The following is a 21,096-nucleotide window of genomic DNA, read 5'->3' as shown; positions in this document are numbered from 1 at the left end:
GGGGCACCTTGTGGGGCTTCCACAAAGGACCCGACGGTGGGTGTGGAGAAGCCTTTTAATCCCGATAATAGGCCCAGGCCCTCTCCACAGGACCCCTGCCGCATACACGACTCTTTCTCTGCAGCAAGGGAGCTCGAGCCCAGGTACAGGGAGCCGCGGGGCGGGCGGGCCAGCTGGTGGCCAAGCCCTGAAGCAGAGGAGCCGGCCACGGGGGTGGCCGCCCCCTCAGCCCGCGCCACGCAGAGCTCGGCCAGTGCCTCCAGGGGGCGCTGCGGCCCTTCCCGCCGGCTGCTGACTACAGCCCGCAGCTGCGCTTTCCCACCTCAGCCCTGCAGAGAGCGCGGGCGCTGACGCGCTGTTTTAAATATAAAATTCTTAGCTTTTTGCCCCTGTCTCCGCACCCTCAACTCGGCCTAGTACACGCAATCCTCTTCTGGGTTCCCCAGGCGTCCTTGCTACTCCGGGGCCAGGGTGCACGCACCCCAAGCAGAGCCGAGCTCCCTACTCCTCCAGGCTATGGCGAAAAACGGCCAATAGTGCGGGAAGTTCAAATGCAAAAGGTCCCCGCCTCGCAGAGGCAGTGGAAGGCTGAGGAGAAGGGAGGCGAGTCCCCGGGGGTAGTGGCTGGGATCCTTGGAAAAAGATAAGGTTTCCATATTGTATTCTTGAAAGATTAAAAGTTTCTAGGATCCGAGTCCGAGTGGCAGAGGCGCGCGGTTCGAGTGGGAGAGCCTGAGAGTCAACTCCAGGGAAGTCTGTGTCTGACACCTGCTCGCTGCTTAGCTGGCAGAGCCTCCTGGGTGGGCCAGGGGCAGGGGCCTGGGCTGCGCGCCCCCTCCTCCTCCACCTCCTCCGCGTTTCCTCTCCCTGGCCTTCATCCCGGTCTCCCGGGGCGTAAACTTGCAGCGGTTGGGGTTCAGACAACCGCTGCTCGCGCCCCTCGTCAGTTAGCCATTTCCCTGAGAGAGTCCTTGGTGTCGAAAGCCCAGAGCCGCGAGGACAGCAGACTACCGGGTCAGCGGAAATTTCAGAGCGAGCCAGCAGCTCAGGTCCCCGGGGCCGCGGCGGGAATGGAACTGCTCGGCGGAGACAGCCCCCGGGGCACAGCTGGGCCACTGCAGACTCCGGGACTTCCCTCTCCGCACACCCGAAACCCACAACTCGCCCGTGGGCCAGGTGGCCTTTCTGCGCCGGGGGCTGCTGGGGGCGGGCGGAGAGCCTGGCCGGTGACCTGCTCTTGGGTGGGCTCCGCAATGCCTGCGCCCTAGACGCTGGCCGGGATGAGGGGCTGGCTGGGTCTGAGGCTGGAGAAACGCAAGGGTCAGCCCGCGGTGGGCGCAGAGGTGGCCCAGGAAGGCCCGTGGACAGTGCTGCGCTGCGCTCAGCCTCCGGGCCGCTCCCCGCGTCCGGCGCGCACCTGCCCATCGAGGCTGCAGGGCCAGCAGGCAGCCTAGGCGCGGCCGGGCCACGCGGCATCCCCCAAAGCTGGAGTTCGCCGACTCTTCCCTACCTTTCCAAGCGACCGCAGTCGTGCCCAGAACGCCGGCGTGGCCCAGACTCCATTTTGGAACTTCGCAGGCTGGAGTGGACGAAGTAAACACATTTATGGAAAAACCCCGGGGTTAGGAGGTTTGCGGAAAGAGGGAGCAGCTCGTGGGTGGTTGGAAATTCTGCCTACCCCTCCGGAAAACCAAACGGTTCCGCACCCAACGTACACATACTTAAGGGCGGGAAAGGTGTGAAGCTCGCTGCTGGGGAGTTGCCTCCCCTTTGATGAAAAGGAAGTGTGAAGCTTAGGAACGCTCTTCAGGTCACCACCCCGTGAGTGGGAGACTTGGGGAGTCTGAAAGAAGAGAAAGCTCCCTCCAAATCTCCCAAATTGAGAAAAGATGCGGGAGGAATGAGGCAGTTGGAGAGAGAGGACCACAGGCGCCCCGCAGCTGAGGCTCAGGACTGAGCTCTAAAATGAAAGCACCCCTATGGGACCCACTAGGGAAAATGTGAAAAAAAAAAAAAATCTGAATGCTTAGGCATTCTGCTGCTTCTATTCTGTGTGTCAAATCTACTTTGAAGCAGTTAAGTACTGCAGGATATTAAACACTCGGATCTCCGTTTTAAGCTCACTTTTTAATCTTTGCGAACTTAAAATTGGAAAGATAGAAAAAAAGATCTGCGACCCCTGTTATGTTTTACCAAAGGAACGAAAAATTCTCTCCACCTCGGCATAAATAAAATAGAAATAATTTTATCTTAATAAAATAATATCTGGGAGCTTCTGCCTGACTCCCCAATTACTGCTTAACCTTTTGACAGTTTTTAGCCTCTGCTTATATTTGTCTACTTCCCCGCACGATTGAGTTTTTTAAATTGTCCTTTGGGGAGTCCCATCCAAAACCATCTTTCGACGGAAGACTTTTGAATTGTACAGCCTCTTGGTTGAAGATCTACCTCCTCTAAGTGCGGGCTTGCCTGGGCTAACACAAATCCCCTCTGGCAACTCGTATGGGACGAAGGGCGTTTTTGCTTAGTGTTGATCACGCAAATCACATCTGAAAAGAAGCTGCTTAAAATGGGTGTGTATCATTCCCTTCCTGTCACTCTGTCACCCCTATTCCAGAGTGGTTGAAGTGCTTTTTGCAGTTACACTCACACAAGACCAAACCTTTAGAAGAACCTGAAGAATGTATCACAGCACTTTGAATTCGATTAACTTTCCTGGCGACTGAACAATGGACTCAATTTTTCCTGGGAATGACGATGTAAATGTTTTGAAAAACTAGAATCGCATTTTCCTAAATTTTAAAAATGTTCTTCACCCATTCCAGATGGATTCTTTATTGTTTGCCAATGGGTTGCAGATGCCCCCTCTTTTAACCAAGTTGGTTTACTGCGTAAGAAATGAACATTTGCCGATTAAAGCTTAAATATTGGAAGAAATTTCTCCTGGGGCATTCCACGCGTCTTTGCAATAATTACTAAATTAGTCAGTTGCCACCTCTGTAAACAAACTTCGTTTAGAAAACAGCAGGCGAAAGCAGACTACACATGTCATAATTGACCAAAAGTATGTACAAAGCTGTTCAAAATTGGGGAAAGAGTGATTTATGCTGGAGAATACAGTCTAGAACTGATTTATTTTACTCTACGGTGAAGGTAGTTGTATTGAACGTGTTAAGATGTGCAAATGAAGCCGGCGAGCGCACCAAATAAAATTACTAAATGCCCTTTGGGATTCTCTGCAGGGTCTTTGAGAGGCAGAGAAGCAGTTGTTGAGTTTCTAATAGTATAAGGAAAAGTGGCAACGAGAAGAAAGGGGGTGGGCATTGTGTTTGTATATGAGTTTTGAACTGAGTCACCTACGGCTGCTCGAGGGAAACCTCGAGCAAACCTGTGCCTTTAAGGCTCAGTTGCTATCCAAACACAAGTAAACAGAGTGGACCATTAGCAGACGCCGGGCGCGAAGGCGGAGCCAGGGCGCTGAGGGCCCCGCTCGGCGGCGGGACGCCCGCCCGAAGGGGAGGCGGGGCCGCTACTAAAGCCCAAGACTCCCGGCCTGGGGCAGCCTGGGGAGGGACGCGGGCGGGGACGGAGCTCGGCGTGCTTGCTGCTGGAGGGTGATGGCCCTGCAAGGCTGTGGGCTCCGACCTCAGCTGGAGTCGGCAGCGAGAGGTTCGCGGAACAGCGAGGTTCTGGGCGAGCGCTGAACGCCTGCCCCAAGCACCCCGGGTCTTTACACAGTCCGCGTCCACAGACTCTGAAGAAGACGTGGATCTGCTCTTGCTTTCGCTGCTCGCGTCCTCCAGATCATGTCCGCGACTCCTGCGACTCCGCGCGGAAAAAAAAGTTTGCCAGGCGTGGACTCAATGACCTTTCCAAACTGTGCGCCTCGCTGCCTGGACCGGGTTTGAGCGCTGCTGAGCAGGCAGACCTTTCTGCAGGAGGTGAGTGTCCGCCCTGGGAAGGGGCTGTAGCCGCCCTTTGGAAGGAAGGGTTTGGGGGTGCAAGAGGCGTTCAGATTCTCGGTCTGGTGTGCCCCAAGTTTAGATGTGAAAATAGATCATGGGGATGCAATCCCAGGGCACTGTATTTCTCACTTCCTTGGGTCCCTGGCATGCAACTCCCAGCTAACACCCAGCCACACACACTTCTACGTATGGTTTCTTAGTTTTGTTTTGGGATATTTAATCTAAGCGGTCGGCAAGACTTCTTATAAAAGCCGATCGACGTACACTGAGATCAAACCCCACAACCCCATGGTGTTTCTGCCCCTGTCCTAGCAAGCCCTGGTCGACTCGTCCCGGGGCAGCCGCGGCAGCGCAGCGTGGACGGGCCCGGACACCCGGTGCCTGCCCAGCCAGCGACGCTGAAGGCGCATTTCAAGAGGGAAATAGTTCAGTTCTCGGTAATTTGTCAACCTTGTGCTGGCTTTTAAATTTTCCTCCCACCTTCCAGTCCTGACTGAGGGGGGGCCAAAAGCAAACTCCCCGGGGGCTTAAACGCTGGGATTCCCGAGAAATGGCAAGTGAGAAAGGAGTTGCAGTTGTACAAAGAAGGAGCGAGGAAAAGGTGTTTGTGGAGGGAGCCCCGATCTGTCTTCCTACCTGTTAGCAGAGAACAAAAGGGGGCTGGCGTTTCCCAAAGCGAAAGGGCGCGGACAGCCACTTTCTCTGCTAAACAAACTGCAGTCCTGAGCAGAACAAGAAAATTACTCACGCAGGGGGAGCAAGGGGAGCAGAGAGAAACAGAACCCAGATTATGCGGAAGGCATCTTAATTTAATTAACTCCTTGGGAAGGCAGAGGCGCTCTGAAAGGACAGGAAATTCGCAGCCGTTTCTCTATTCACCTGATACAGTCTGGCCCTCACAATCTGTCCTTAAACAATTTTTTTCTTTTTAATGATCTTTGATCTACTTAGTCTATAGCTCTCTAATTTATATAAAATTCCACTGCGGTTTGGGCTGAATTTCAGTGAGCCTATCTATCTAACCATCAGTCATTTCTCTCAGATACCAATGCACAGGTTTTAGCAGATGAACCCTGACTGTATATTATTTTTAGATAATTCAGTGTAATAATACCATTACCAAAGAGCAAAACTCCCTATCAAGTTACTTCTTAACTTTTTTCTCCAATGTTTTGAAAGCTTCACTGAACTAAGTGTGTACACATCTCCCTTGTTAACAGCCAGTCAACTAAATTTTACAAAATTTCTCCACATGCCTGGAAATTCCTGTGAAGAAGACTGATGAAAGAAAAATAGCCTCAGTTCCACCAACATATTTATGCCTTTTCATTGGTTTAAGTTTATTTCCTTGCAAAATTAAAAGTAACCAGTGGTCTGAAACAGGACGGTGGAGAAATGACAGCAGAAGAAGATCGCTGTTATTTCCTGAAAGGGAGTGTGGGAACTACAAGGCTCAGCTCTAGACAAAACGAAAGTACTTTAGGATCTCTGCCTTCACTTAAAATACTTCTTTTGACATACATTTCCAGCAACTCAATGGGAGTGTGGAAATTTAACCTTCCTAATTATTTGTGGCAAGAGCCATTGGTGGATATTTAAGGTAGTTCTGTTTCTAAAAGGGTTTCAAAAGGACCAGTGGTTTGCTCTTCCCCTATGAAGAAACTATATGCTCTGCAAATTAAAACAAACAGGTACTATGAAATAGCACTTTTTTTTTTTTTGCTAACATGAACCTGAAATATACTAGTCGTTAATTTCTGTGTTATAAACCATTCAGAGAAAAGGGAAAGAAGATGGCACTCAACTTTGTGGCAGAGTAACCTTTATGGCGGAGTTTGCTGTGCCTTTGGAGTAGAAATCACAGGTCACAACAGTACTTTAGCTGACACCACTCCCCCCCCACACCCGCTCCCTCCCTCAACACATACACCCTGTGGTGGGAGTTGTGCTTTGCCTCCTGTATTTATTTCTAAGAAATCTAGTCTGGGAATACACCCAAATAATAATTTCGGTTTCCTCTCTACGGGAAAGAGGTTGCTTTTCAACACGAAGGGAAAAATAATATTTTGAATCTCAGGAAAATCCTCATTATACAAAGGGAAATAAGGGTGTAATTTATTATTTTTAATTGAAAGGGAAATAATCAGATAGATTACCAGGAATGTTAGTAGAATCCTTTTTTCCTGCCTCCCTAAGAGAGTTGCCGCTGAGCAAAAATAATCGTGATTTGTGGTGGGAAAGTTGATTACTAATGGGGGTTTGCAGTTGCGGTTGAATGGTCTGACTGAGACCCTCTGACTGTTACACACCTCTCATTAACTCCTAGCCTGAACTCCCAGACCGCATACCACCAAGCAGAAGGGATTCGTTAATAAATCTCTGTCCCGGAGCCCTTCCAAACAGAAGAAGGTGTGGGCCCCGCAGAGGCAGCCAGATCCTGCCTTGCCAGAACGCACTGTCATTAGCGTAGCCCCCTAAGTCTGCTCACAGATGGAACCACAGGCAGTACTTCACAACACGCTGGAGAGGACAACTTAGGCGCAGGAAGGGGTTGGGTGGGAAGGGAAGGCTGGAATCTCTCCTGCCTTCCCACTGGGTTCAAATGCCAGGCTTGGCGGTTGGTGGCACAGACTGGTGCTTAGCTCTGACTCCTACACCTGGGGGGCTGGCAGAGGGAAGGCCCTGGTCCCCCGAGCTGGCAGAACTCCTTTCTAAAAAGGGGCTGGCCGTGGGAGAATGTGGGCCCGCCGTGAATGTAGGTGAGGTGCTCCCGGGAACCTGGATCTGAAATCAGACCTGTGTTGCCATTGGGAGCACGAGGAGAGGGGAAGTGCCCTGCTTAGGCCCAGGCCGGGCGTCCTGGTGGCGGGAGCACAGCCACACTCACCTCTAGGCCAACGGACAAGGTTCCTGCAGGCCAGCAGGGCCACCCTGTGCTTGGCCTACTGCGGCTCCGCTGCAGCTCCTTTCCTCTCCCTCCCCGGAGCGCTCTCCTCTCTCCTCTCCCCTGTCTTCTCTCTCCTCTCTGGTCTCCTGGGGCCTACCTGGTGGAGGGATGCAGGGGTCGCTTCTCGGTGCCAGACTGGGAAGCAGCTCAGGCCTCCCGAGAGCTTGGCACTCAGTCTGGGAAAAGGGGTTCCTCCAGCCTCAGGGATGTTCTCTGCCCCCATCCCACCCCCTGGGAGCCTGAACCATCTGGAAGGGATCTTAGTGGAGGGTTGGGAGGAGAGCCCCTGGAAGAGGAGGGGGCGATTCTAGGCCGAATCCAGCCCCTGAGGTGTCACTTTTCTTTCCTGCGGCCCGTCACCGCTGATAAATGGGACTGAGGGCAGAGAAGGAAAAAGAAAACCTCCGAGGTCAGTGCGGGGCGAGGCGAGCCCTTCCCAGGGCCCTCTGGCCCAGAAGGATGAAGCGCACCGGCTTTGCTCTTGCACCCCGGCTTGCGGTCCGGGTAAGCGCGGGAAAGGCGGCCGCAGGGCGCGGCAGCAGCGCAGCGCGTGGGATCCCACCACCCATACGTTAACCCACCGTTCCCGGGAGCTCCGAGGCGCAGCGGCGACAGAGGCTCGCCCCGGCCTGCCGGCATTGGCGTTGTGGTTGACTGAGCTTCACCTGACAGGCTTGGGGAAGGTGGGCTGGGTTGGGCTGGGTGCTGCCCCGCTGTCCGCCTTTCGTTTTCCCGGGACCGATCTGTATCTGTCCAGAGTCTGAATCCGACCTTCCTTCCTTTGGGCGCCCGCTTTCCAGTGGAACATTTCTTGCTCTGGCCCAGGGCTGATCTGCATGTGGACTTGAGCAGGTGCCACGAGGTCCCCTCACGGCTTCTTTCGGGGGTCTTGGAGTCCGGTGGGGAGGGAGACTTGGGTGAGTGTGGTAACCTGTGTGGGTGCCAGAAGGCAGAAGGAGCAACCTTGGATTATAGTCATGGTCTCTCCCTCTCTTCCCTGCCATTTTTAGGGCTTTCTCTACGTGCTGTTGTCTCACTGAGTTTTTGTCGGAGCCCCACGCACTCCTGCCTCTGATTCCTGGAAGAAAGGGGTGGTCCCCTCAGCCCCCCAGCATCCCGGAAAATGGGGAGCAAGGCCCTGCCAGCGCCCATCCCGCTCCACCCGTCGCTGCAGCTCACCAATTACTCCTTCCTGCAGGCCGTGAATACTTTCCCGGCCACAGTGGACCACCTGCAGGGCCTGTACGGTCTCAGCGCGGTACAGACCATGCACATGAACCACTGGACGCTGGGGTATCCCAATGTGCACGAGATCACCCGCTCCACCATCACGGAGATGGCGGCAGCGCAGGGCCTCGTGGACGCGCGCTTCCCCTTCCCGGCCCTGCCTTTTACCACCCACCTATTCCACCCCAAGCAGGGGGCCATTGCCCATGTCCTCCCAGCCCTGCACAAAGACCGGCCCCGTTTTGACTTTGCCAATTTGGCGGTGGCTGCCACGCAAGAAGATCCACCTAAGATGGGAGACCTAACCAAGCTGAGTCCGGGGCTGGGTAGCCCCATCTCGGGCCTCAGTAAATTGACTCCGGACAGAAAGCCCTCTCGAGGAAGGTTGCCATCCAAAACGAAAAAAGAGTTTATCTGCAAGTTTTGCGGCAGACACTTTACCAAATCCTACAATTTGCTCATCCATGAGAGGACCCACACGGACGAGAGGCCGTACACGTGTGACATCTGCCACAAGGCCTTCCGGAGGCAAGATCACCTGCGGGATCACAGGTGAGGCGGGCAAGGAGGATGGCCGGGAGAGGGAAAGCGAATTTGTTCTGGACACACTGAGTCCTGATAGACATCCCAAGTGTCTTTATAATCCCCTGTGATCTAAAATACACCCTCAATCACGCTCCCCAGCCCAGTTCAGCTAACTCCCAACATCTACTCTTTCTTCCCCCCCAGCGGCTCCTGCTATGTTCTTGTTTGGGATGAGGGAGGGCCTTTCCTCAGCCTTGGACAGGAACAATTCATTGGCCTTAGTCCTGGGATGGTTATCCTGTCTCTTCCCGGTGCGGTGAGGAGTGGTGCAGGAAGAACCGAGGGACCCTGGGGTGCCGGTCCTGCCTGCAATCGGGCTACTTCTGTTGGGTTTCGCCCCTCGCCCCCCACCTAGGTGCACCCCAGAGCCTGCCATGGGGACCTTTCTTTTAAGCTGTATTTGTGTGTGTGTGTGTGGGGGGGGGGGTCTTGCGGTCACCGAATTTACAAACAACTCCCACCTGCCTTCCACGACCTTAAACTCTGCATTAATACAAGGCAATTGAAGACATACAATAATGTAAGTGTTATCCTTGGGTAAAAACTTCTCAGGAGTTGGGGAGACCTTTTTAGGGGTATCTTTTCTGGACTCTACCTGCTGTTCCCCAGAGATGAGACTTCTGTACCCATCCTCCGAGGCCGTTAAGGGATTCACTAAAATTAGCACCTCTAAACTCGGCTTTGCCTTACATCCTGATTTGGCCAATTTAAATCCCAGAGAAAACCATGGAGGCCAAGAAAGGCCCGTTCAGCGGGGTTTTGAGCTCCAGAAAACACCAGAGAGGGCGATCAAGTGTAGATAAAACCCGCAGGCCAGTGAACATTTTGAAGAGAAGCTGTGTGTTGAGATTAACCATAAACAGAATTACACAGGAAAAAAAAATCTAAAAACATAAATGGAAATCTTGTTTCTTTTGTTCTTCCGTGACTTCCTTTTAAGTAATTGCTAAAAGTAACTCTTCATCATGGGGCAAAGTTATTTCAATGAAACCTTATATTAATTTTCAGGTATATCCATTCCAAAGAAAAACCCTTCAAATGTCAGGAGTGTGGGAAAGGATTTTGTCAGTCTAGAACTCTAGCAGTTCACAAAACTTTACACATGCAGGTAAGTTTGTTTTCTTGTTTAAAAACAGTGGCTGGTTCATTTTATCATTACTGCTTTGCAAAAGGTGTTCAATGGCAGACTCTTTCTCATAAAAGGCTCTGTTTAGATTAGTTCTCTAGGTGGGGAAAAGCAACACTCTTGATTTTTTTTAATATATAAAATTAATCTTATTTAACATAAAGCATTTTTATATTTTTCTTAAAAAACAGGCCACTTTGATTATCATAAACCCTAATTTTAGAATTTTTTTCATCCAATCTGCCCTGCATTTAAAGCTTTCGTGTTTAGGAGGAAATAAAGGTAATTTTGATAATGGAGGCATAGTGAAATCCCATACGTTCTCTTTCCCAGGGGCCTCATAATTTGTACCTTTCAGGACATTGAGGAATAGTTTAGTTTTCCAGCAAAGAGGAGCCTTATTACCCAGGAGAATGTTGTTTCTTAAGAGAGGATTAGAGTTTTTCCTTCCTCCTTTTCCTGCCTATGACATGGTGATGAAATGTGAAGAGCTGGAAATCACAAAGCCCACCGAGGTGGCCGCGGGTCTACCTCCGAAGTTATCAGTGTAATCGGGCCTCTGTGTATGCCTGCACGTGTGTTTTCATGATTGGAGGATTAGGAGCACAGATTTGTTCCTGCAAGTCCCCTCTTTTGTTGTCATGCGAGTGTTATGTTAACGCTTGTGATACCGATAAGACAGAAACTATTGAAAAGGGTGCAGTGGTGGTGTGAAGGATTAATCCTTTGCTTGCTTCACATCTGAACAGGAATCTCCACACAAATGTCCCACATGTGGAAGAACCTTTAATCAGAGAAGTAATCTGAAAACTCACCTTCTCACCCATACAGACATCAAGCCCTACAGCTGCGAGCAGTGCGGCAAAGTGTTCAGGCGAAACTGTGATCTGCGGCGGCACAGCCTGACTCACACCCCGCGGCAGGACTTCTAGAGAAGCCCAGGATCTGTCCCGTGCCGCCGCTGCTCCCCTCCCCCCGACACCTCTCCACGTCTCCTTCCCGGGGGGTCGCACCCCTAGCCATTCACTGACCCCAGCTCTTCCCTTGCTGCAACCGCACCTGCAGCTCCAGGGAGTTAACTCTTCTTCTGGGGGACTGAGAACTGTAGAAAGCCACACACTACATCCCTTCACAAAGAGTATATGCTAGTTTTTTGTAGATATTCACAGCTCATTTTAGAGCTCTGTACATAATGTTGTGGGTCTTTGTTTTGTTGTTTTGTTTGTTTTTGGATATTGTTGGATGCGCCTAGATATGGAAAATGGAAGCCAAATTTTATCTTTAAAGACTGTATTTTCAAAATAAAACTTTTTCTTGTTTGTTTCAACACTCCTGCAAAGGTGTCTTGCTATTTAAATTCTGTTTTTCCTCTAGATTCTGGAAGAGTGAGCCTTCTCTATACAATTCAATGCTGAAGGGCATTCTTTATCCCTAAGTTTAAAAAAATAGGATTTCTCAGAATTCTCAATCTGCAACTTCAGCCTTTCCCTTTTTATACGGTGGCATTTTGGAATTAGACAATTGGGCTGTTTCTTTGTTTTGCAAAGATATTAAAACATTGATGCCCCTGAGGTTTTATCCCCTTTTGTTTATTTCAATTAGTTGTGTATTATTCCCTCAGATAAATGTAATATCTTAATATAACATGCAACTTCCATGGTTGTCCCACTTGAAAGCACAGGATGGGAAGAAGCAGGAAGCATAGAAGAGGTGGGAGCTTCTTACCACTTCATTTTTGAAAAGTCCTTGGCCTATTGTCACAATTTATGATGGGCAACTTCTCTTACCATTAGACTTTGAACACTATGATTTATCACTATAGACAGAAACTTTATCCTGCCTTCAGGAGGGAAGTCTAAAATCCTACAGAAGAGTACAGGAAGATACAATCTTCAAGAAGACAGGAGAGAAGAGGAGAAAGGAGAAACCAGTTAGCTATGTTCACAAAATATTTCTTTCCAAGGGTGGGGATCCTTTCTTCTAGAAGGTTAGGATTTTTCTGCAAAGCAAACTCAGTTAGGCTACCAGTGAGGTTTCCACCACTGGTTGGTCTCTGTCCCTGGGAAAATGCCAGAAGTGCAGGTTACTCCATGTACAGAGCTCATGACAAACATGTAGTCACCTTCTGAGGCATTTCAACCTTTCCTAAATGGTTCCCGGGGAACATGACTCTAGTATAGTGACAACCCTGAAGTATAGTGTAGGATTTGGGTGGAGGGCTTTGGAAGGAGATAAAGAGTAGTACTATGCAGAGACTGGAAGGAAAGTGATTTAACTTAAAGGGGGAATGACAGAGGAACCTGTGGCCCAGTAGGCTCTCACAAACTGTTTAATATGGAACAACAGGTTAAACAAGGCATTATCAGATGTTTAAAAAATTTGTATATTTGTGTGGGGATGGCATGTTTCACTTTCAGGGTGATTCCAAGCAACATGCCCTATGTTTTTACCTTAGAATCTTCCAGAAAAGTAGATAGAGACTTGAAGACTAGACTCAAAATTTCTCAACAGTACCTTGTTCAATACAACCTACTAAGAGGTTTCAAAAAGTGTTCCTGACTAATTCCTTCCTCTGTTTTCAGGGGAGCAGGCTAGAAGTCATGTTTATCTCTCACTAGAAATTAATTCTCTCCAACAAAGTGTCCAGTCACCAGCCTGTGTGCCTAATGCTCACACAAATGCATTCCCCAGCATGGGATGAGCCCAAAGTCTTCCTGAGGAGTAGGGGCAGGGATGGAGTATGGAGTGCATGTGCCTGTGTTATTTAGAGGAATGAAACAGCTGTTTGCTTTCTTTTGTTTGTACAGAATTAACTCAGTGACCTCCCTGCCCTCTCCTCTCTCAAGATCCTGCCCACGTTGGTACAGAAGATTTGAATACTTTAGGGCAGAGTTAACATTGACTGTCCCTAAAGCCCCCCTAATCCTGCAGGCTTTTTCTACATAGTCAATCTCACAGCCCCACCCACCCCTACTGACTACAAGTGTCACAGTTCCATTGCACAGGGTTCAGTCCAATTATCAAAGAATGACCCTTGTTCGCTATCAAGCTACAGGCATATCCTTGAAGTCCCTATTACAGGAATATATAGATAGGTATAACCAGAAAACTGTTCCTCTCCATTTATTTTATTTGAAGAAATGAGAATCAGAAGGGAAAGAGGAAGAAGAGAGGAGAAAGTGGAGAAAGCAGTTCCCCATCTGATACACAAACTACTTTAAAAGTTAAGGTTAATTTATTCATAATTAATTTATTTACTCATTAATTTAATAAATGCTTATTTTATGCTTTTCATGTGCCAAGCCCTGTGCTAAATTCCACTGATTTTCTTGATCAGTTTCTGCCTTTCTATATCCAGTGACACATTTTTGGAATCTTGGCTACTTAGGTAATTTAAAAACCTACGATAGGGCTAATTTAACACCCTCAATCTAGACACTTAAATCCAGCATTCGTCTAGGCTCAGAAAGGATCTAGCTTCTGTCAGGGTAGACTTTTTCTACATACGCTTCATGATCTTAGGTGAACTTTTAATTTTTATTTTTATTTTTATTTTTAAGACAAAGTCTCACTCATTGCCCAGGCTGGAGTGCAGTGGCACAATCTTGGCTCACTGCAACCTCCACCTACTGGGTTCTAAATTATTCTCTTGCCTCAGCCTCCCAAGTAGCTGGGATTACAGGCACCCACCACCATGCCTGGCTAATTTTTGTATTTTTCGTAGAGACAGGGTTTTACCATGTTGGCCAGGCTGGTCTCGAATGCCTAATCTCAAGTGATCCGCCTGCCTTGGCCTCCCAAAGTGCTGAGATTCCAGGGGTGAGCCACCACGCCCAGCCAGGTGAACTTTTAAACAGTGAGATCCTCTCCAAATTCTGGGTTTTGTTTTCTTCTTCTTTAGACTGTCCAAGTATACAGGAAATGAACAAATTTATGAGACATCATAGGGAAAATATCTTGTATCTTAGGAAATTGATCTGCTAGTTTTTTTGGTTCAGAGAAGAGTCATTATTTGAGTTTTAGATTAGCCTGTGTTTTCCTTACACCCTCTACCACAGTCAACTCGTGAATCAATGCTCCTGGCAAGAGACCAGCCAGGAGGTGGAAATATCACGAGTCATAACCACAGCACTGAAGAACTTCATGCACAAGTTAGGTATTTACTCTCTAGCTGTGACTGTAATCTCATTTTGCAGTCTATGCAGTAAGGTTTTTAAAATAATTTCTAAAAATGAATTACATTGTAATCAATTGTTAATATAAAATTATGAATGTGTGTTAGGTGTTCTTACTGATACTAACCTTGAAATGTAGGTCATTGTGGTACTAGTGCTTTATAATTGTGGAAATTACAATTGCTATTTTGCACAGGCATACCCTTTTTTTACATGAGAAAGCATTTTTAAAATCTGACTATAGAATAACAAAATATTTAAAAAGTCAACAAATCTAAAATCTCAAATTATAAATAGGCTCAACTACCACTAGTGATAAAATCAGAGGTGGTTACTGGGAATTTTGTCTGTTCATCTGTGATGTTAGCACATGCATTTGGTCCTCTTCACTTAAATAATGTTCAGTCAGATACTTTTACCCCAACTTTGAGTTCTTGAAGATTGTCAACATGACAAAATAGATGCATTTGCACTAAACACTGTGTAGAATCAACAGCAAATTTTAATACAAGAAAAATATTAGCATAATGGGTTGCCTTTCTTATTACCAAAGTAATTTTAATATTATTATAATAAGGAAAGATTTAAACAATTGATGAAACCATATAACACATTGCAAACAGGAATGACTTTTGTATTTTAGGGGTTTATTTGTGTTTGCCTTTATTAGTGTGTTATATGGAGACTATATTTCTCAATTTTTTCTTCTATAATGTAACTTGTCATGATAACCACCTCTGCTGACAGCAATGAGCAATAAAGGGCGTGGAGATTCAGAATGATTCAGCTTTGATGACCTGAGATATTTCAAGTTCATTCCGGTTTCTCTTTTTTTATTGCTTGTTTTTTTTCCCCGAACACAAGCTACCTTATTATCTATGCTATGTAACTTTTTTTCTTGAAACTATCCCAGGCAAAAACTGATAGTGAAAAACTGTAAGTAACCTTATAGCCCACAAGAGGAAAATTGTTAAGTAAATTATCATGCTATCTCCATTAGGATGTTTTCTACTGCACAGAACAGAAAACTCACCTAAAAAGGGCTTAAGCAATAGGAGATATATTTTCTCACATAACAAGAAGTCTCAAAGTAGGGTCCAGGGATGTGTAATTAATTGGAGTGTCATGATCAACTAGGATCAATTCTTCCTATTTCTCTGTTCTTCCATCTTTAATGTGTATACTGGACTTCCTTTATGGCCACAAAATGGCTGCCACAGCACCAAGCACTAGCTCCACTGCTCCCTCCTGACACACATTCCTTAGGCAGAAAAAGGGATTATCTCTTCCTTGGATCACTTTTAAGGAACTAAGAATCTCTTTCACAAATCTAACCTATAGATTTGCCCTTATATCTTTTTGGTCAGAAGTATGTCACTTGCCCTTTCCTCAGCCAATCACTGATAAGGGGAATAGAATTGTACCATGATTGGCTTAAACTAAATAAAAAATCACTTTTTGTGAGTGGAAATGGAGTCAGCCTTTAAGCCTGAAGCCCTTGACCGCCTGAACAAACCTGAGTTCTGTTAGCAGGAAAGAAAAGAGAACTGGCTATTGTTAATATTAGGCAGATGTTTAAAATGAAGTTTCCATTAAACACCTTGTGTTAGGAGATGTTGGTATTAGACAGAATTATTTCAAATATATAAAAAGGCATAGACACTATTATCTCAACTATATAAGACAAGCAAAACCTTTCAAAAACTAAGCAGAAACAAAGAGTAGCAGAAAATATACCAAAATGTTAACAGCAGCTTCATGAGTGGCAAACTAAGGGTACATTTTTCTTCTCCTTTTTAAATTTTTCAACTCTTCCACAATGAGCACACATTACTTTTATAAAGGAAAAGGGTAATAATCTTTATTTTAAAAATCTAAAATAAAGCCTTAATTTGCTCATCTTTATAATTTTTCATCTTGATTTACTACCTCTGACCAATCTTTGCTTGTCTCCTTTCACACACACTCATATGCCACTTCTAAACCATTCTTCTAATTTAGTTACATCTTTACTTTCTAGTTTATCTCTCTTTATTGATTTCCATTCAGAGCTCCTTTTCCTATCTTTTCTCTAGGTTTCTTCATCCTGGTTCCATATTTTCACCCTTTTTAGAGCTTCGACAATTCTAGCCCAGGGTTCCTCATGTGTGAACATTAGAATTACCCAAGGTACTTATTTCTGTGTCTTCCCTAATCCAGTGGGTGAATTGGAATTTCTGGTGATAAAGACTAAGTACTCTATTTTAAACAAACACTTCAGGTAGTTCTTATGTGTATTAGAGACAGAACTTCTGCGTTAGCCTTTGACACCATCATTACCTTTATCTTATCCATCAGCCATTTACTATGTGCCTACCATAATAAACATAAAACAAATCTCAACCCCCTTTTCTTTACTTATTTACTCACTGTCCTTGAAGTTGTCAAATTTTCCTCTGCTTTGATGCTTACTGCCCTTCCGTGGTCTTTCCCGTGTACTTTTATTTTCTATTGTTGCTGTCCCAAATTTCAATTTTTTCATTAATAGACATATTTGGCTTTGAAATTTTATTTATTCATTCTTCTTTGTTCTCTTGATCTGCTCCCTAATTTTAAAAAGCAGCAGAAGAAAGAGACTATAATAATTGGTTGAAATGGGTAAATCACAGAGTAAAATTAATTTTCTTTCAATTTACTAATGAAAATATTGTCACCAAATGACTTCTTACTTCAGCTTTTTACAAAGAGCATTCATTTGCTGCAGCAATGCTTTATGTATTGTGGTGTGGATGTGTGCTGGTTTTAGAATCAGAGCTAAACTAAATTGCTTTTAGATTATTTATGTTATCATCACACTAAAATTAGAGCTGGAGGAGGCCATTTTTTGATAGAAAGAGCCATAAACATGAAGGTCAGAGATGGATTTAATTTTTTTAAGCTCTGAAACTGTTTATGGACAAGACAGTTAACTTCTCTGAGACTCAGTTTCTCATCTGTACAATGAGAATTTGCACTACACAATTTATAAAGTCCTCTCCAGCTTGTAAGATATATGGTTTTGGGAAAAGAGCATTTCCAGAAAAGTATTGACGATTTCACAAAAGTTAGAAAATATCAAGAAATCAGATCACTTCTGTCCCATGAAAATTTTTATTAACTCAATAAAAATAAATGTGATTTCTACTTGAAACACAAATCATTTGTTTTCTTAAAACTTCTTAAAATTTTAAAGACCCTACAGAAGACTGTTAATTTAATTTCTTAAAACTTTCTTAAAATTTTAAAGACCACATGGAAGATTGTTAATTGAAAGTAATATTTTTACATTGAAAAGTAAATTTACTTATTTTTTAGATTATAAAAACAATCATACTAATTTTAAAATATTCAAACAGTATATAAATGTATAAGGTAAGTTTCTTATTACCTGCTCCCACCCTGACTAATCTGGACAATCACACACAAATAGGATCTACTGTAATACTATTTTTCAACTTGCTTCCCTCCACCTCCACTTAACAATAAACAATGTATATATAAAATAATGTATGTATAAACCAATGCATGTATTTGGTCTGTTTTACCCTACCGGTTAAAACAGATCTGCTGCTAATGTAATAGAAACAATCAAAACAAAACTAAGGACTTTTTAACCTGAGGATTAATTCTTATGCATTAGAATTTAATATGGAGAAATAGGGAAATCATTCTGTTACTGAAATTATTTACAAAATACCATCCTTAACTGACAACCTTTAGTCCCCTATCTTCATAAAGGCAGCTTAGAGTGCCTGAAGGGATTTGAGGGTTCTGCAAGGTGTGTCATATTATAGTTCACATCAGTGCACATTGATGTATCTCCCTGGCAAGAACTGAAAGATACAGTTCTTAAATCCCCTGCTGACCCATTATCCATGGATCATTGACAAGACAGAATGTAATAGCTCCTGTCTTTTTACCAAGGTAAACCTCCTAGTGAAACTGCATTGTTTATGCCCTACATCTTTTATCTAAATAAGAAAATTAATATAGGAGAAAAAACTACATTAAGTAGATAATATAAATACTTTCATATTCTTTATTATATTTTAATATTTATTGAATAAGGAAACATAAGCTGTTTAATTGCAGGGAGTGAGACTAAGAAACTTTTCCCATAACCTATCTTTCCAAATAGATCATCTTAAATACAAGGCTAAAGGAATTGCATAAGATCCAGCATTTGGAACACCAAATTAAACTAATAGACATGTTGCTTATTTAAGGACAGCATTAAAACAGTAGTTCAGTTGGTGTTATGAGTCAGAATTTAACATTTCCCATTATCTTGATCTAAAAAGTCAGTGTTTCTCTACTCTAAAAGTTATTTCGTGAACTGGGTCATAAAGAGTCATAAGCTCTCAGAGGGATTTATTCACAGACCTCGGCAATGTTTACAATGTGGCACTGTGTTTTTGCAACATCACATATTGACAGTGCTGTGTTTTAAATTTCATAATGCGATGACAGGACATGGTCATATTTTTATGTGGTTCTGATCAAGATCCATCTGAAAGCTCCTTACTTTATGTTAGTCTTCTTGACTTCTAAAATAATTATGCCCTATTTCTATCTGTTTATATCTAGAAAAGGTTAGAAATAGAAAGATGATGCTCTCGTCAACTTGATTAACATTCATTTCCTGCCCAGGGCAAAATAAAAAATGAAAATGAAAAAATAAATACATAACTTGACCAACCATCTCAGTAAGAATACGGGCAAGTGAATCAGATATTTGGCCTAGACCAGTGAAATTAAAGATACATATCCCTTTAAATCAGTGATTCCACTAGAGAAACTGAAACACATCTGCAGAAGGATACATGGGCAGGAATATTCTCTGAAATATTGTTTGTAATAGAGAAAAACTAAAAAAAAAACAATGTCCCCTAGCATGAGAATGGATAAATAAATCATCAATATTCACATAATAGAACACCATGTAGTAGTTAAAATGACCAGTTTAGCAGTAAATGTATCAGCATGGATTAATCTCAAGCACATAATGTTGTATGGGAAAAAAATAAGTTACAGAATGATAAGTACCTATCATTCATGTAAAGTTTGAAGACATGTAGTTCATAAAACTATAGTGAAAGTATAAGATGTTCTTGGAAATAATAAGCACCAGAGTCTGCATAGTGGATACCTCTGGAAAGAAAGAGGATAGAAATTAGAGATCAGTACACATTGAGGGGAGATTTCAGGTGTATTTATGATATTTTATTTCTTCATTATATCTGAAGCAAATATAGAAATTAAGACTTGGAAAAGCCGAGTGGTAAATAGAGGGGTGTTTGTCACATTAGTCTCTCTACTCTCCTATATACTTGGAAATTTTCATAATAAACTGTTTTCAAAAAAGAATCAGATATTAGAGCTGAAAGGGACTTTAGGAAATGTCTAATAATTGGATTTTTAATGACTAGCTACTCTGTGATGTTAGGATTACTTTGGTGATGTTAGGATTACTCTGGTGCATCAGAGACACAGGGTCTCTACATCCTTGGAGCTTACATTCTACCAGAAAGAGACAAAATTTAAAAATAAACAGAATATTAACATGGACCACACAGAGGATTTTATTTCATTTGAGGATGAAGAAATTGAGGTGCAAAAAAGTCAAGTTATTTTCCCAAGGTACAAGCCAATTCTAGAACTTTGCCTTCCTCTGTCTTTCTGTATACTTCTATTTTCCTCTGGTCTCCCTCTAACCTAATGTTATTCTAATTACTGATGGTGTTAGGCACAAGCACATTGATAGTGTCTCACTTGTTTTGTAGCCATCTGTTTGGCATAGGTACAAATTTGTCAAATACTAAAACTTAACTAAATAGCTTTAAAATTGTTGAATATTTTGCACGTGACATTAAATTAACACAACCTTCTTATATTAGGTAGGTCAGCATTATCTTTGTTTCATGGGTGAAGAAAGGGATGAATGGGGGAGTAGCAGTGGGGTGAGGTAAATTGCCTAAGGCTCTGTAGGAAACAAGAGTGACAGGTTCTGGATCAGAATTCAGAACTCTGACTTAATGTAATGCAAAATTTGGAGTACCTTTCTTTCTGATCTTCCCTTTTAGGTTAATGTGCCTCACTTCCACACATTCCTGTAAAGCTAACACTCTTGAAAATTGTAAGAAAAGGGCCCTTACCACTAATACCTTGTCAGATGAATTATTTTTCACCTTCAAAGTTGTGAATTCATTGGTAAACATGTTTAATGTAAACTTTTATGTCCACGCAAACTCTTCTCTCCAGATGGTCTCAAAGAGTGTTCAGGGAAATCATTTTCCAAGCCGTAACTGTTTTATTCAGAGCTTTGAAGACAGATATCAGGTGAGCTTTTATCGACTGTTGGAAAATAAGGGAGTAGAAGAACAAAATGATTATGGTAACCTAAGCTACCTAGATGGTGTTATGACATTTATTCTACTGACAAAACTCTAGCATTCATAAAGTTTATTTTAAAGTAATTATCTTCATTTCTATTTAAATAATTGTTTTAATATTATGAGAGCTGAAGGTGATTGTTTCAGCTTCTTCTTCTTCCTGAGTTTATTGAAAAAGAAATGGTCACTTGTAGAAATGAAGCTCTTGTGGGGAAAAATTATTCTGAGCCGAATTTAAATATCCAACGTCAGAAGGTACTATGATGTAATACTATTGCTACCCAGGAGTCCATCAGCAGACTGTACCCTGTGTGTCACATACTTCGCTACAAAGTTGATTACAGGTTTATGTTGTAAGTGCACAATATTGACTGGTACAGGATACAGATACTTATTATCCGGAATTACTTATTATCTTCATTTTCCAATGAATTATTTCTTCCCTTAGCTGATGTGTGAAGCTAGGTTTCTAAGGACTTCTTCAGTGTTCTTATTAAGAACATCTGTAAAGAACATCAGAATGAAGTGTTGAATTTCACCCATTTGGATTTCATTAAAGTGTCTATAGTTGTCAAGCATTTAGAAAGTCAAGACACTAAGAGTTTGGGGTTTGACCCAAAGGAAATTGGTCCTCATTTTAAGGCTAAACAGGAGGGATAAC

General features: G+C 43.9%; 1 protein-coding gene across 2 annotated transcripts; it reads left to right on the top strand.

Annotated features, from left to right (window-relative positions):
• The first annotated feature begins 3,544 nt into the window (after positions 1 to 3,544).
• Positions 3,545 to 11,177, top strand: LOC126961147 (protein odd-skipped-related 2). 2 transcript variants are annotated; one of them, XM_050801213.1, is made up of 4 exons: positions 3,545 to 3,941; positions 7,923 to 8,691; positions 9,733 to 9,832; positions 10,682 to 11,177. In XM_050801213.1, the coding sequence occupies exons 2-4, from the start codon at positions 8,036 to 8,038 to the stop codon at positions 10,754 to 10,756; spliced, it is 831 nt and encodes a 276-aa protein (XP_050657170.1). In that variant the 5' UTR covers positions 3,545 to 3,941; positions 7,923 to 8,035; the 3' UTR covers positions 10,757 to 11,177. The 2 variants fall into 2 exon arrangements, with proteins under 2 accessions (XP_050657170.1, XP_050657169.1); XM_050801212.1 differs by having other exon boundaries at positions 10,600 to 11,177.
• The last annotated feature ends 9,919 nt before the right edge of the window (positions 11,178 to 21,096 follow it).

Source organism: Macaca thibetana, chromosome 8 (assembly GCF_024542745.1).
Source record: "Macaca thibetana thibetana isolate TM-01 chromosome 8, ASM2454274v1, whole genome shotgun sequence".
Classification (NCBI taxonomy): domain Eukaryota; kingdom Metazoa; phylum Chordata; class Mammalia; order Primates; family Cercopithecidae; genus Macaca; species Macaca thibetana.
Note: the sequence above shows the minus strand (reverse complement) of the source record. Positions and strands in the feature narration are given on the sequence as shown.

Bases quoted from the DNA above. Each gene is read 5' to 3' on its own strand.
- LOC126961147 (XM_050801212.1), top strand. From the start codon at position 8,036: ATGGGGAGCAAGGCCCTGCCAGCGCCCATCCCGCTCCACCCGTCGCTG. The intron at 8,692-9,732 runs GTGAGGCGGGCA...ATTAATTTTCAG, and splicing joins GATCACCTGCGGGATCACAG to GTATATCCATTCCAAAGAAA. The intron at 9,833-10,599 runs GTAAGTTTGTTT...ACATCTGAACAG, and splicing joins ACAAAACTTTACACATGCAG to GAATCTCCACACAAATGTCC.